General features: G+C 41.1%; 1 protein-coding gene across 4 annotated transcripts in view; it reads right to left on the bottom strand.

Annotated features, from left to right (window-relative positions):
- Positions 1-4380: 4380 nt before the first annotated feature.
- The window catches only part of pik3r2 (phosphoinositide-3-kinase, regulatory subunit 2 (beta)), a 34673-nt gene continuing 24778 nt past the window's right edge, over positions 4381-14275 (bottom strand). For all 4 annotated transcript variants that reach the window (XM_058067088.2, XM_058067089.2, XM_058067090.2 and 1 more), the window contains 13 exons: positions 13749-13817; positions 13472-13624; positions 13189-13399; positions 13040-13125; positions 12724-12826; positions 12195-12293; positions 11912-12092; positions 11718-11837; positions 10082-10224; positions 9822-9998; positions 6894-6965; positions 6618-6788; positions 4381-4727 (listed from right to left, as the gene is read on the bottom strand). In XM_058067088.2, the coding sequence (XP_057923071.2) occupies positions 4520-4727; positions 6618-6788; positions 6894-6965; positions 9822-9998; positions 10082-10224; positions 11718-11837; positions 11912-12092; positions 12195-12293; positions 12724-12826; positions 13040-13125; positions 13189-13399; positions 13472-13624; positions 13749-13817 (1793 nt within the window). In that variant the 3' untranslated portion in view covers positions 4381-4519. The remainder of the gene's footprint in view (positions 4728-6617; positions 6789-6893; positions 6966-9821; positions 9999-10081; positions 10225-11717; positions 11838-11911; positions 12093-12194; positions 12294-12723; positions 12827-13039; positions 13126-13188; positions 13400-13471; positions 13625-13748; positions 13818-14275) is intronic.

Raw genomic sequence — 14275 nt, forward strand, 5'->3', positions numbered from 1 at the left:
CGTTGAAGAAGAAATAAAGCAAATCTCTCTAGTATGTAATAAATGCAAAGCAGCCAAGACTGCATCCAACATAAAGCCTTGGCTCTGTAAATATCAACACATGTACATGAGCTTGCTTCATCACAATATTATCAAGTTTAACATATTCTATTGATGATAACCACAAAGTATGTCCAAGCTTAATGATTAGTGAAATTGCGTGCGTTTATGAACTTTTCGCCCTGATTTCAAAGACGCCTGAAGATACCCCCCCCCCCCGACACTTCCTTTCTGATTTGTTTCAAGCACAATCCAAATGATAATTACATCATTCAAAAATATAGATATAAGTATATATTTCAAAATAGTTATTCTGTATTACGTCTCTCTGGTTTATTTGCCAAACTTTTACAGACACCAAATTGCATGTTCCTCGTAGTCAGTGAAAGATAGTATGCCTTTTTCAAGAAAGATCATTTACAGTGTACCAAAGCTGATGAAAAAATATTTCATTCTTTGAATGATCATTTGCTGTGTAGAAAAAAACGCTTTTCAAGATACACCCGGTCACAAATGCATATGTAAATACACAAGCAGGAAGGAAGCTAAGTGCGAATGAGACCTGACCATATGCCCGCGTCTTGCCTGTCTGCTACTAACGTTAATAACATTTTGCATTGCCTCGGGTCTTTACACATCTGTCACAAATATGGCAGCTGAAGGCGACTACAGAAAAGCTGACAAACAAAACAAAGAAAGCAGATCCAAAGTCACCTGAACATCCCTGAAACAAGTTGCAGACTCTTTTTCCAGACATGTTTTTTTTCTCTCCTGATCCACCCAATAACAACCATTCGCATTTACAGGTACATCTCAACAAATTACAATATCTTTGAACAAGTCTTTTATTTCAGTAACGTGGTACCTCGGTTTTCAATCGTATTAGCTTAATTGGCGACTCTATGGTATGAATGTGACCGTGAATGATTGTTTGTCTATACGTGCCCTGCCATTGGCTGGCAGCCAGTCCAAAGACAACTGGGATAGGCTCCAGCGTATCAGCCAACTTAGTGAGGATAAGCGGCATAGAAAATAGATGGATGGCTGGTCTCACTTATGACTCAGTCTCTGTAAATGGATAGTTCTTTTTTAGAGTTGGGACACTATAGACAGATTCCGCCCAGGAAATCCTTCAATAATTATACAGTCATGGAAAAAATTATTCTTCAGGTTAGTGATCCGTTTTATTACTTGCTACAACTTTGTGCTTTAGTTTGGACCGATATAATGATGCTAACAAAAATAGTGTACATGAATAGCTATAGCTAAAAATAATTAAACTCCTACAAGCTATTGCTGTTATCATCATATTAGTCCAAAGGTACCTTTAGTTGCGTTAATATTTCTGGGACTAGAACGGATTCATTGGATTGATGTGATTGCTTTGATTCGTTTTCAGTTTGGGTATTCATCTGACCTTTTGGAATGGATTCACGTTGACAACTGAGTTTCCACTGTATTGTTAGCTACTGGTTCACACTATACAGCAAACAAAATGCGAAAACATGAATTGGTCTCTTCGTCTGAATTCCACTCGTGACATCAAATACCTTTTGCATAATATTCTAATTTACTGAGATTCACCTGTATTGCATGAAGCAATCCTCATCCTCATGAAGGATTGTAAAGAAATTGTAGTCTATTCGACTAGCGTGTGGATCAAAGTGCATGAGAAGCCAGTTGGGAAAGTATTACATAGCTAATATCGTGACGCTTGTGTCTGCAGAAGAACAGCAGCATAAACTGTACATTGAATACTGTGAGCTTCAAACTAATCAACTGTAGGAAACTGAGCTTCACCACACTGTACGGCTTTTTAGGGACTACTTATTTGTGTGTGGGACAGACAAAAAAGTGCAGTCAAGTGTTGGTCCAACAAACTGGATGACAGATGTCAGCAATGGCAGGTGACGTAGTCGTTCACATGGAACCAACGTGTCATAAATGCTGCATGCGTTAACCGGAGAGCTTATCTCGTCATGTGTTGCAAACTACACTGGGCCTTGGCGGTTCACATTGTAGTCCGAGTGTTAAATCGGACCAAATCCAAATGAAAAAAAGCGAGCTTGCGTGCAAAGGGAGAGCGCGCACCAAGCTACCGTGCAGCCCCCGATTGAGAAAGTAACAATTCACATGTAACAACAAAGAGGCACAACTAAACCTAAAACATGCTGATTTACTCACATAAACACACACACACGCTGGTTCTTGCTGAGAAAAGGTGAACGCATGATGGGCGCAGCATGTGGCAGCGATGGCACCGACTCTCCGGCAACAACAAACAAAGAGGAGAGGATGCGCTCATCATCGACGAAAGGCACTTTTTATCTCTTCCAACCTTTTTTTTTTTGTTTTGTTTTGTTTTGAAAGCCCTCTGAGCAGAAGCGCTGACCTCACCTCTCGTTCAACCAAAAGACATGTGCAAAGTACAGTACGACTGAATAAGCCTGGCTAAGAGATGGCTGAAATCAACATTGGGGAAAGTTGGCCCAGTCCAACTAAACTACAAAGGTAGCAGGACTTTGTAAAAAAATGGTTTAGGATGCTCAGCTATTTGCCTGATAGCTGAAGCTGGTGTTGTTTACATTGACTTAAGGATTGTACAAGGGAAAGAAACACACTTCCGTTGTCAAAAATAAATCAAGTCATCACACTCCTTACATCTGTCAAGACATCATACACTAATTGACTTATGTCCCCTCAGCACTCTACAAAAATACACTTTTTTTTTTGGCAACTGAGATTTATAATTGACTTACAAGCAAACTTTGTGCTTTGAGAGTGAAACCTGAATTGAAACGAATATAGAAGAGGTGAAAGAGAAGCAGTTCTCCTCAGACTATTCTGGTGTGCATAGTACAATCACGCATATCATGCTTCACTGTGTACGCACAACAAGTCGGAAACCAAACAGGAAGAATCAACCATTAAAAAAAAAAAGTTTTCTTGCTACATGAAAGATCCTTCATTTGGCTCACAGTAGCTGGATGCAGGAAACGGAATCTAAGCTACAATCATAAAAGAAAAAAACTCACATACACCAACTGCACGTATGGCTAAAATATACTGTTATATTACTGCTTCTCTTTTCTCTGTACATTAAATGTTCTACAGCTCTGTGAGTCAAACTTGTGATAAAAACCAACAGTCAAGCGCAAGAAGGGGAAGTATTGTGAGTATATACTATTTAACAACAAAAAAAAACATCTGCAAGGATCTCAGAAACTGTGTATCTAACAAGAGACAAAGCAAATACAGTACCGTAGATACAATAATCACATAGAGCAATGCTCTGCAGGTTCCTTTAGCGTATAGGAAGCAGACACATACAAGGAGCACTAACAGTTAAGTCAATGGCTACACGTGCTACAGTCTAAAAGGAGGAGACAAAAAAAAAGCTGGATGCAGGAACCATGAGAAATTTCAGTCAGAAGGAAACCTGAATAGTGAAGAACTGCATGAATCAATATCCATCTGTGATTGAAAACTATTTCACCATATACCAAATACGTACCATGCATTTTTAGACTCTAATACCTCGTCAGTTCAAACAGAGGCTTGCTGAGCCAAAGCAGGTGGAAATAAACCAAAAAAAGTATATTTTTAAAGCTGTAACTTTGTCTATTGTGACAGCCTCCTCCTCTCCCACCACTCTCTACTAGCGACACAGGCTTGTGGTCATTGAAAGCTATTACTACGGTACTTACACAAGCGTCAAATTCTATTAGTCTTTTCTACCCCCCGCCCCCCAACAAATAGCCACTCCACGTAATGTACCCAAGCCCTCCCCTTTCCCCTTTCCCCAGGCTCCAGTGACAACACCACCCTGGTCCAACGGGTTCTCAGCCGTCTTAAGGTGTGAAGCAAGCAGCCTGGTTTAGCCAAGCCAGTCCTTTTCATAGGATGACAGCTCAGGCTTTTGTCTACGGAGAGTTTGCAGGCAGTCTGGGGATAACAGTTTGGGCCTTTGTCTATAAACAGTTATGAGTTTAAGGCAAAAAAAAAAAAAAGTGCCCCCTGTAAATTGTCCCATCATCCCACCATATGACCCTCCGCCCTCTTCCGGATGTCTAAAAATTTTATTAATGTGTGCTTATCCTTGAACACATGTTCTTCTTCGGAATCAGGACGTGTTATTGTAAATTTGTCACACCGGGTTTGTGTAACTGACACTGGACAGTCCCGGCTGGCCAACGGAGCTTGCTGTGTCATGCTAACTGTACATTGCTGAGTTACAAACTTGGTGTGCTTACTGTGAAGCCATGCTGCTGGCAAGAAGTGCTCTTTAGCTGCACTGGGGTCAGATGGAAAATATACCCCCCCCCCACCCCCAACCCCCGCCTCAAGCTAGAGAGTCATGCTTGTTAAGTTGATTTGACTCGCCACTTAAAAACATGAACGGCCCCCTTCTTTCGCGCCCAATGCATTTGAGTGAAAATTGCCCCACCCTGGTTGTCTGCCTTGACTGCTGGTGGTGAATTCATCTGGGGTGCTGGTTCTGGTTTTGAGAGCGGGCCAGGACTGGGTATGCGAGATTTACATTCAGCTGCTCGTTGTGCTGGATCAAGGAGACATTTTTGTAGTGAAGCACAAGATCTTTCAGGGACGAGTAGAGATTGTATGGCTCTGCAAATCCGTAACCTGTGGTCGTCTTGTTGATGACACAGTGTTTGGCGTCGCCATCCACACTGGAAAAAAAGAAAATCATTCTTGAATTATTATTATTATTATTGTTGGGTCAAGGTCAGGTCATATCTACTAGTAGTACACCAGTACAAAGCATGACATCCCTCCAACAAATGTTGTTAGCCTTCAGCCTATCTCAGCTCAATGAGTAGCTAAAGCAGGTATGTCCAAAGGGCGGCCCGGCGACCATTTGCGGCACCAGCTGTTTTTTTATTGGTCTGCGGCACATTGTAAAAACTATAATAAAAAAAAACAGCGACAATGGAAAATAATGTCAAAATATTAACAGAAAAAAGTTGTAATGAGCAAAAGTTGTAATTTTAACAGAATAACATGGGAATATTATGAGATAAAAATAAAATTATTTTAGCAACATAAAGAAATATTAATAATGAAATATTAATAAAACCATTTTAAGGTGTAATATGAGAAACAAAACAAAACAAAATTGTAATTTCTGCAAGCCTGGTCTGTTTTCAAGGCTGCCGTTTGCCATCGATTGTGTTCATCTTTGTAATGGACAGAGCTTCATGGCAAAAACAAGGCCTGAAGTGGGTCTAGTTTTTGGGCCTTAGGAACTTGTCCTGATGACCTCATCAGACCGTGACCTTCAGAGTTTACTGGGACGGTTGGCAACAGTGTGTGAGGCTTCTGGGATGAGACTCCAAATGCGAGGCTGAAAAAGGGACCCGGGTTGGGAGTGAGGTCTTTCTCCAGGTGGAGGAGGTCAAGTACTGTATCTTGGGGTTCACGAATGAGGGAAGATTGGAGTGCGAGGTCCACAGGCAAAGTAATGCAGTCGCTGTGCCGGACCATCGTGGTGAAGAGAGAGCTGAGTTGGAAAGCAAAGCTCTCAATTTACCGGTTGATCTACGTATGTTCCCATCCTCGCCTATGGTCATGAACTTTGGGTCGTGACAGAAAGAACAAGATCATAGATATAAGTGGCTGAAATTAATTCACGCCATAGAGTGATTTGTCTAGCTCCACTTTTTACGAGAATAGAATAGAAAATCAAACTGTAAAGCAGGGGTCTCAAACACGAGGCCTGCGGGGACACTTAATTTGAGGCCCCCGCCTTGATATGAAAGTTTCATGTTAGTGCGGCCCGCGCAAGTTTGATATGGATGCTGTATGGTATCATGTACCCAGAAAAAATATTAAGTTTGATTAATGTTCATGTTAAAGGTTAAATAACTGTTAATAGTTATCCTCCCTATCCGTGTGGAAGTGGTAAGTTTTTGGCTATTGAAGTTTAAAGGAAATAATTTGAAGGCTACCGTTTAGGTCGCTAGCTCTCTAGTTTGCGAGTTAGCATGTGTCTCAAGACCCTGCAGTTGCGCAATATGTTGTAAATAAATGTGACTATAGTCGTGTTTTGTCATGTCTACAGGGCTCTAATAATGCTTTGTTCATTTTAATCTGAAAAAAATAATTTGTCTACCCACCAACTATATGTGGTTTCTTGAGTTTTTATTATTTGCTGTTTTATTATTATTATTATATTTATTTATTACTGATTGATTTTCTTTATTCTTGATTTGTTTATTTATTTTTCATCTTATTTTGTGCAGAAAAATAAAAATTAAGATATTTGAGAACAGTGGAATGTTTTATCAGCACTTTTATTGTAGAAAATTGGAACCAAAGCACTGAAAAAGTTTGTTTTGTATTTTTCTGTTTTTAATAAATGCGTTGTTTGTTTGTTTGTTTTTTGAAAACCTGATGTGGCCCAGTCTCACCCAGACCCGAGCTCTAGTGGCCCCCAAGTAAATTGAGTTTGAGACCCCTGCTGTAAAGTCAACTGTAATGGGCGGTGGAAACAGGGCTATATCAGAACAATGGAGGATGATTCTTCCTTTCCAGTGTTCAAACAAGCATGAGCTACTTACACAACTGAGCAGGCGTACGAGCCTTTCTGTGATTGGCTCTCACGGATGAGGAAGGTTCCATCACATTTGCCCCTCAGCATTTCCTCAGCCTGGGTGCGCTTGATGTCACCCACATACCAGGTGCACTCATCATGATGGGGCGAGCCCTCGTCGTCCTCCAACGAGTATGAGCTGGAAACATCACATGTAGGACATTTTCACTCATCTGTATGTCTACAGTGGATCAATTAACAAATGTGTTACAGTACCCGACATAAGTATTTGAGCTACACTTACTCATCAGCATCGTTTTTTATGCCGAGCCATTCGTTAATCTTTTTCTGCCTTGTACCTTTCTGCGTCAGCCATCTGATGAAACAAGAACAGCGCACATTTAGTGCAGCTACAGCACAGAACATGGTGAACAAGCGTACTAAATCAGTTGCATGTAACAGTATGTAAGCTATTAAGCTATAACTACAGCAGTGATTTTCAACCACTGTGCCGCGGCACACTAGTGTACCTTGAGAAACCGTCAGGTGTGCCGTGAGGAATCACTTTTCATAATTAACATTTATTAATCATCATTTGCAAATATGATGTCAATAGCCATTATGTCAATAGTATACATGGACCCAAATATTCCAATTGCATTTGGTTTATTTTCTCAAACGGAAAGAATTGAACAGGGATGGAATATTCCTTTAACCAATCCGATTGAGGTATCTTGTACCCGTTCAAACGGAAAGTTGTCAGGGTGCTTTCTTCGTCCTGGTGTTTTTCTTCTTCTGTTGTTTATTGGCGGTTGGCAAGCAGCTTTCGTATGCATTAGCGCCATCTGTGAAACAGAATCTAAACCCTTCTATACGCCATTCACAAGTGCAGTTTTATTAAAAAAGAAAATATATATCTATATAAAACATGTCCTGAGTTGAATTATAAAATATTAGCAAGATTGAATATGATCTTTTCCTGTTTAAATTGATCCCGGGTGCGTTCTTTCAGCGCATGCTCAGATATGACGTAACACGCAGATACAGACATTCTTCATTTTTAAAAATGGAGGCCAACAATCGGCACTGGACTAAGCAAAGTTTGTTTTTGATTCAAACTAAATTTCAAGACTGGAAAGACGAAAAACTGGCAATACGGAGTTATTCCAACAAGTGAAAGAAAAACTTGGGGAAGCCGGTATCACGTGATGTTGATGTTTACGTTTTACTGGGCATGCCCTATTGACTATTCTGTTTGATTTTCACGGCGCATCTAGACAAGAGATTGGAATATTCCTTTCTATGGATACCATTGTTTCCCGAAAGGTCATTGGGAAAGAGAAAAAGTGGTGATGTAAAAACGTGGCTACTGTGGAGTGTCTGTGGTGTAAAGACTGGCAGAGCAATGTAATATTGGTCCGTGTGGCAACACCTACCTTGTTCCTCCCATAGACTTACAGTGCATTCGGAAAGTATTCACAGCGCTTCACTTTTTCCACATTTTGTCATGTTACAGCCTCATTCCAAATTGTATTAAATTAATCTCTTACCTCAAAATTCTACACAAAATACTCCATTATGACAATGTGAAAAAGGTTTTTTTTGATTTTTTTTGAATTTATTAAAAATAGAAAACTAAGAAATCACATTTACATAAGTATTCACAGCCTTTGCCATGAAGCTCAAAATTGAGCTCAGGTGCATCTTTTTTCCACTGATCATCCTTGAGATCTTTCTACAGCTTAATTGGAGTCCACCTGCAGTAAATTCAGTTGATTGGACATGATTTGGAAATATAATAACTGTCTATATAAGGTCCCACAGTTGACTGTGCATGTCAGAGCACAAACACCAAGCATGAAGTCAAAAGAACTGTCTGTAGACCTGCGAGACAGGATTGTCTTGAGGCACAAATCTGGGGAAGGATACAGAAAAATGTCTGCTGCTTTGAAGGTCCCAATGAGCACAGTGGCCTCCATTATTGGTAAAAGGAAGACGTTTGAAACCACCAGGACTCTTCCTAGAGCTGGCCGGCCTTCTAAACTGAGCGATCGGGGAAGAAGGGCCTTAGTCAGGGAGGTGACCAAGGCCCCGATCCAGCGTTCCTCTGTGGAGAGAGGAGAGCCTTCCAGAAGGACAACCATCTCTGCAGCAATCCACCAATCAGGCCTGTATGGTAGAGTGGCCAGACGAAAGCCACTCCTTAGTAAAAGGAACATGGCAGCCCGTCTGGAATTTGCCAAAAAGCACCTGAATGACTCTCAGACCATGAGAAACAAAATTCTCTGGTCTGATGAGACAAAGATTGAACTCTTTGGTGTGAATGCCAGGCGCCATGTTTGGAGGAAACCAGGCACTGCTCATCACCAGGCCAATACCATCCCTACAGTGAAGCATGGTGGTGGCAGCATCATGCTGTGGGGATGTTTTTCAGCAGCAGGAACTGGCAGACTAGTCAGGATAGAAGGAAAATGAATGCAGCAATATATAGAGATATCCTGGATGAAAACCTGCTCCAGAGCGCTCTTGACCTCAGTAGACTGGTCATGTACCTTGACCATATAGACAGTAGACATTAGCACACAGCCAAGATCTCAAAAGATTGGCTTCAGAACCACTCCATGAATGTCCTTGAGTGGCCCAGCCAGAGTCCAGACTTGAATCCGATCGAACATCTCTGGAGAGATCTGAAAATGGCTGTGCACAGACGTCTCCCATCCAACCTGATGGAGCTTGAGACTTATTGCAAAGAAGAATGGTCAAAACTGGCTAAAGATAGGTGTGCTAAACTTGTGGGATCATATTCAAAAAGACTTGAGGCTGTAATTGCTGCCAAAGGTGGATCAACAAAGTATTAAGCAAAGGCTGTGAATACTTATGTAAATGTGATTTTTTTTGTTTTCTATTTTTAATAAATTCAAAACATGTCAAAAAAACCTTTTTTCACGTTGTCATAATGGAATATTTTGTGTAGAATTTTGAGGTAAGAGATTAATTTAATTCAGTTTGGAATGAGGCTGTAACATGACAAAATGTAAAAAAAGTGAAGCGCTGTGAATACTTTCCGGATGCACTGTATTGATGCACGTGTGAGGTCGTGGTGACATTTTGGAACATTTTTGGTTAGTGGTGTGCCACAAGTTTTTTCCAATGTAAAAAACGTGCCGTGGCTCAAAAAAGGTTGAAAATCACTGAACTACAGTGCAGAAAACATAGCATTGATTGCCCTTACATTAAATATTGGTCTCTGATCTTGCGGAGCTGCATGAGATCTGGCTTGAGGCTGTTCATCTTCTTATCAATTTCTCTGTTATCCGAGACCTGCTGTCTCAAGTCCTGCTCCAGCTTTCGCTTGCTGTCATGGATCTCCTTCACACGAGACTTCAAACGTTCAGAGTTGCTGTGAATCCTGATCAGAGTGGAAAAAATACATACAGTATTTCAATAAAACTACGTTCAACCATCAATAATATCGTGGTAAAACACACTCACTTCTGAATCTCCTTTTCATTGCCTTCACGCTGGAATCGCTCCAAAGACTCTTTGCTGTAACGCTCTTGAGTCTCACATTGCTCTTCAAATATTTTGATGGTCTCGTTGAAGGCCTCAATGGCTGTGCGTTTCATCTGCAGCTCCTGTGGTCAAACAAAATATCATTGTCCATTCATCTATTTTCTACTGTTTATCTTGTTCAGGGTCACGGGTGATCTCGAGCTGATCCCAGTTGACTTTGGGAGAGAGGCGGGGTACACCCGGCACCGGTTGCCAGTCAATCGAACTGGCCTGGGATGATAAGGATGTTGATAAGAAATTAATAATTTCATCACACCACAAATGAAAATGAACCCAATAATTCTTCCAGCCTCGGTTGACAGTGTGCATTGGTTTCCTTGGTGTGTTTGTTACAAAGAACAATGTCATACAGTCTCTTTGCCGTGGTGGGTGGAAGTGGGGCCGCTATAATACACACAGAGTGCAGAAGAGTGTAATGTAGTAGAAAATATTTTGTCTTGTTTTTTTTCTAGGGCTGTCATGGTTAACATGGTTATAAGTTAACGCAAATTGTGAATAATGCCACAGTTTTTTTTAAATGCATGATTTTGGTCCACACCATAGTTTGGAGAAAGGCAGCAGTGTTGCAGTTGATGTTATGCCACAAGTGTGAATGAATATGGAGCAGAAATGAACAAAGAAAAGAAGTTGTAAATGGTGCTGAAGTACCGCAAGTCATTTATTTATTGCCATTTATACAGTGGTGACTTGACATACAAGTGTCCAAAAGAACAGGTTTATTTGAGACAAAAGCGTTTTTTTTTTATGTTTTTTGTTTTAACTGAGCTAACTTGAGTTACTAGCTGTTAGTTACCACCAGACACAGCCAAAGACAACTTTTGGGGGGGCTTTTTGTTACCATGGGAACTATTTTGTGTCACCTTGGTAAGCAGGGACAAATGCTGAAGTGAGCGAGTGAACAGAGTGCTCAATGTGATATCAGTAAAGGCTCGCATGTGAATTTATTAGCGTCATTATTATCATTTATTAGGAATTTCTTAGCATTTGTGCTGAAACTGCTGTGCTTGTAAAAGAAGACAGAATAAAACCTGCATGTTGCTGTTGAGTGTGTGTGTGTGTGTGTAAAAGAGTGTTTCAAAGTATAAATATAGCCTGACTGCACTATATGGTCTGAGTCCTACTTCTGTGAACTACTATCTCTTCTTGGGCACTTTATTTTTTGTACGTTGACTATTTATTTTTCTCTATAAACATCCTGTATTCTTTTCACTTAGTTGGTGTGTGTGTTTGTGAACCTTCACAATTCGATTTTGTGAGATCATGGAGAGAATTCTATTTAAGTCAAGGACAGTTGATACTATTTGACAATTTAGGGTCTCCAAAATAGCCTAGCATGCATAGTTTTAGACAAATAACTGGAGTACCCGGTGCAAGGCATTAGCTTTATTATTCCTATATTACTGAATAATACAGTAAGGCAATTATTTGGTGATCTTGGGTGTTAAAACATTTAGTAAAGTATTAGCAGTTGCATGTTTTTGATATTTTTTAGTACATTATAATGCGACACCTCTTCTTCCTTGCCATATTATGCGCATGCATATTGAACCCCTACCTGTGACGTGCGTGTGTACTCCTCGTACAGGGCGTCGTACTCGCGACTCTTCTCCTGGTACTGCTCGTGATAGACCTTCAGCTGTTCACCAACCTCCTCGATGCTGTTCTCTTTCACCAGCTGAACGGCGCAGATACAGCGCATGATCATTGAGAAACACGCCGTCACATGGGAACATGCTGTGTTGCACCAACCTGTTGGTATTTTGAAACAGGGTACAGGAGTTTGGTGTCCAGCTTGGCATTGTACTGGGCCAAGGACTCATGTCGGTAATGGTTGATCAGCTCAACTACAGACAGGAAGGTGAGCGGCTCTGAGAAGCCGTAACGGCCATCTCTGTGGTAGATCTTTATAAGTTTGTTGTTCCCGCCTCTCCTGTTGGAGGAACAGAACGTTGGAGTGTAATTGCTAACACCAGTCATACAAAAACAATTATCTGAATTCCGATTTAGGGGAACTTAAATCAACTTTCTTCACCTGAGCGTAAGAGTGTACTCTCCCTCCAGTTTGCTTGAGGCATCTCGAACTAGAAAGGTACCATCGGGGGTGTCTCTCAATTTCTCATTTACCTCCTCCCTAGAAATAAAAACATTTCCCATCACAACATAAACCAATAAACTGTGATAGACCAATCACTATCAAACTAAAGTTTCTGCATTCGAGTGAGCATCGTCTCCCAACAAAAGAGCAGTTTCAGTGGCAGATTACTATCACTGTCCTGTTCCACTCAAAGACTGAGAATATCATTCCACCCCCACGCCATGTGGCTTTTTAACACAAGAGGCAGAGCAATAAAAACACACACAGGACTGGACTTAATGTATTATTGTACGACAAAGTTGAAATTATCTGTTCTGAATTTATTTATTCTTATGATATCACCTTGGGGACCTAAAATCAAGTTATCAATAATGATAACAATAACAACACAATGTTCAGTCGAACAAATAAATCCAAATTCCAAGAAATAATCAGGACCCCTTTTGTTTTTAGGAGTGCTGCTGACCTGGAAATTTCTCCCCAGTACCATTCTGCATCGCTGAGAAGGGTGCTTATGTCCGTCATGGTTGATGGTGCCATTTTTGACTTTGTTGGCTTTGCTGGAAGAACTGCAACATAAAAAAAAAACATAAAAAACATTAAAAAAAACATTACAGCACTAATGGGGTACATGCAGACAGTCTTGTTAAAGCTACACAGCTAAAGCTTGTTACAAACTGGCAATCAATGCATATTCCAAGTTGAGAGAAAAGCACGATCATGTACATTGAAAACGCTCAAAGTAAAGAATGATTTGCTGGATTAAAAGTAAATGGTGTTACCTGGCGGAGTGAGGTCTTGTTCTGCAGTTCTCTCTACCAGAAGCCTTTCCACTACAAGAGCAGGTAACTCTTCATCCAAAGACAACCTGTCAAAGTCATTAGTTAAGAAGCAGAGTCACGCTTCTACAGTCCAAAGACTGAAGTCTTACCCCGAAGTAGAGAGACCTGTTCTCATCAAAAGCGGTCCAAAGATCTTCCCCAGCGTGTGCATGTCCAAGCTGTTGCTGGCCTGCGCCTGTGCGACCTTGGCCAGGTGTGCAAGGAGGTACTGCAGGGTGAGACGGTGATGGAGAGGGACGGTGGTGGCGCTCTCGAGGACCTGGCTTACCTCTCGATCATGGCTGCCAGCTACGGCACCATCTACAAGAGAGATTCAAAGGCTGAGCTATGCTTTTAAGCCAGACTTTACATTCATTGGTCAGTGTTTCCTACCTGTGGACTGCTGTAGGACCTGCCGCTGCTGTGTGATAGCAGTTTGGAGCTGAGCGTATGTACAAGCAGGGATGACAGGGGAAGGGAGGTCTCTTAGGTAGTGCATGACACACTCTGACAGGATGGCCGCATCCGTCTGACTGATGTCACTCTCTGCGTAGAAGAGTCAAGCATGAGCTTAGGAATTACATACATGTGTAGTGCTCTATGCAAGTATCATAGAAGTGCTGGTAGGTTAAGAACAAAGGTACTGATTATTGCACACAAATTCCCTCACCAGGACTTAGGCTGTGGACTGGGCTGTCTGAACTAGCAGTCATCCTGTACAGAGTTGTAGAGTCCAGACCTGAGAAACACAGAAAAGGCATTATTCCGTTTATTTGGATAACCTCCGATGAAGTCAACTGCTTTGAGGTGGCGACAGGAGCAAGAAATCTGAAATTTTAATCTTTAGACATTTGACACCGTCATCTACAGTAAACCTCGGATATATCGGATTCAATTGTTCCCACTGGTTTTGTCCGATATAAGCGAAATCCGTTATATGCGTATACCGGAAAATGTCCGTTTTACGCATATATCGGATTTATATCCGGTATATGCGTAAATCGGATTTTATCCGTTATAAAAAGGCACTTCCTTGACTATGTTTCCAATGTACCTGGACTGGGCAATGAAAAGAGACGTAAGGTAATGAGAATTTAACTTTATTGGACTCTGAGCATAACAAATTGTTAATTAAGCTATTTTGCCGGAACCAAAGAATCAGTGCATCGTCCACGTCGTCATATGAGACCTTTCTAA

The sequence above is a fragment of the Doryrhamphus excisus genome, linkage group LG6 (assembly GCF_037039965.1).
Source record: "Doryrhamphus excisus strain RoL-2023G ecotype Guam linkage group LG6, RoL_Dexc_Guam_v1.1, whole genome shotgun sequence".
Classification (NCBI taxonomy): Eukaryota; Metazoa; Chordata; class Actinopteri; order Syngnathiformes; family Syngnathidae; genus Doryrhamphus; species Doryrhamphus excisus.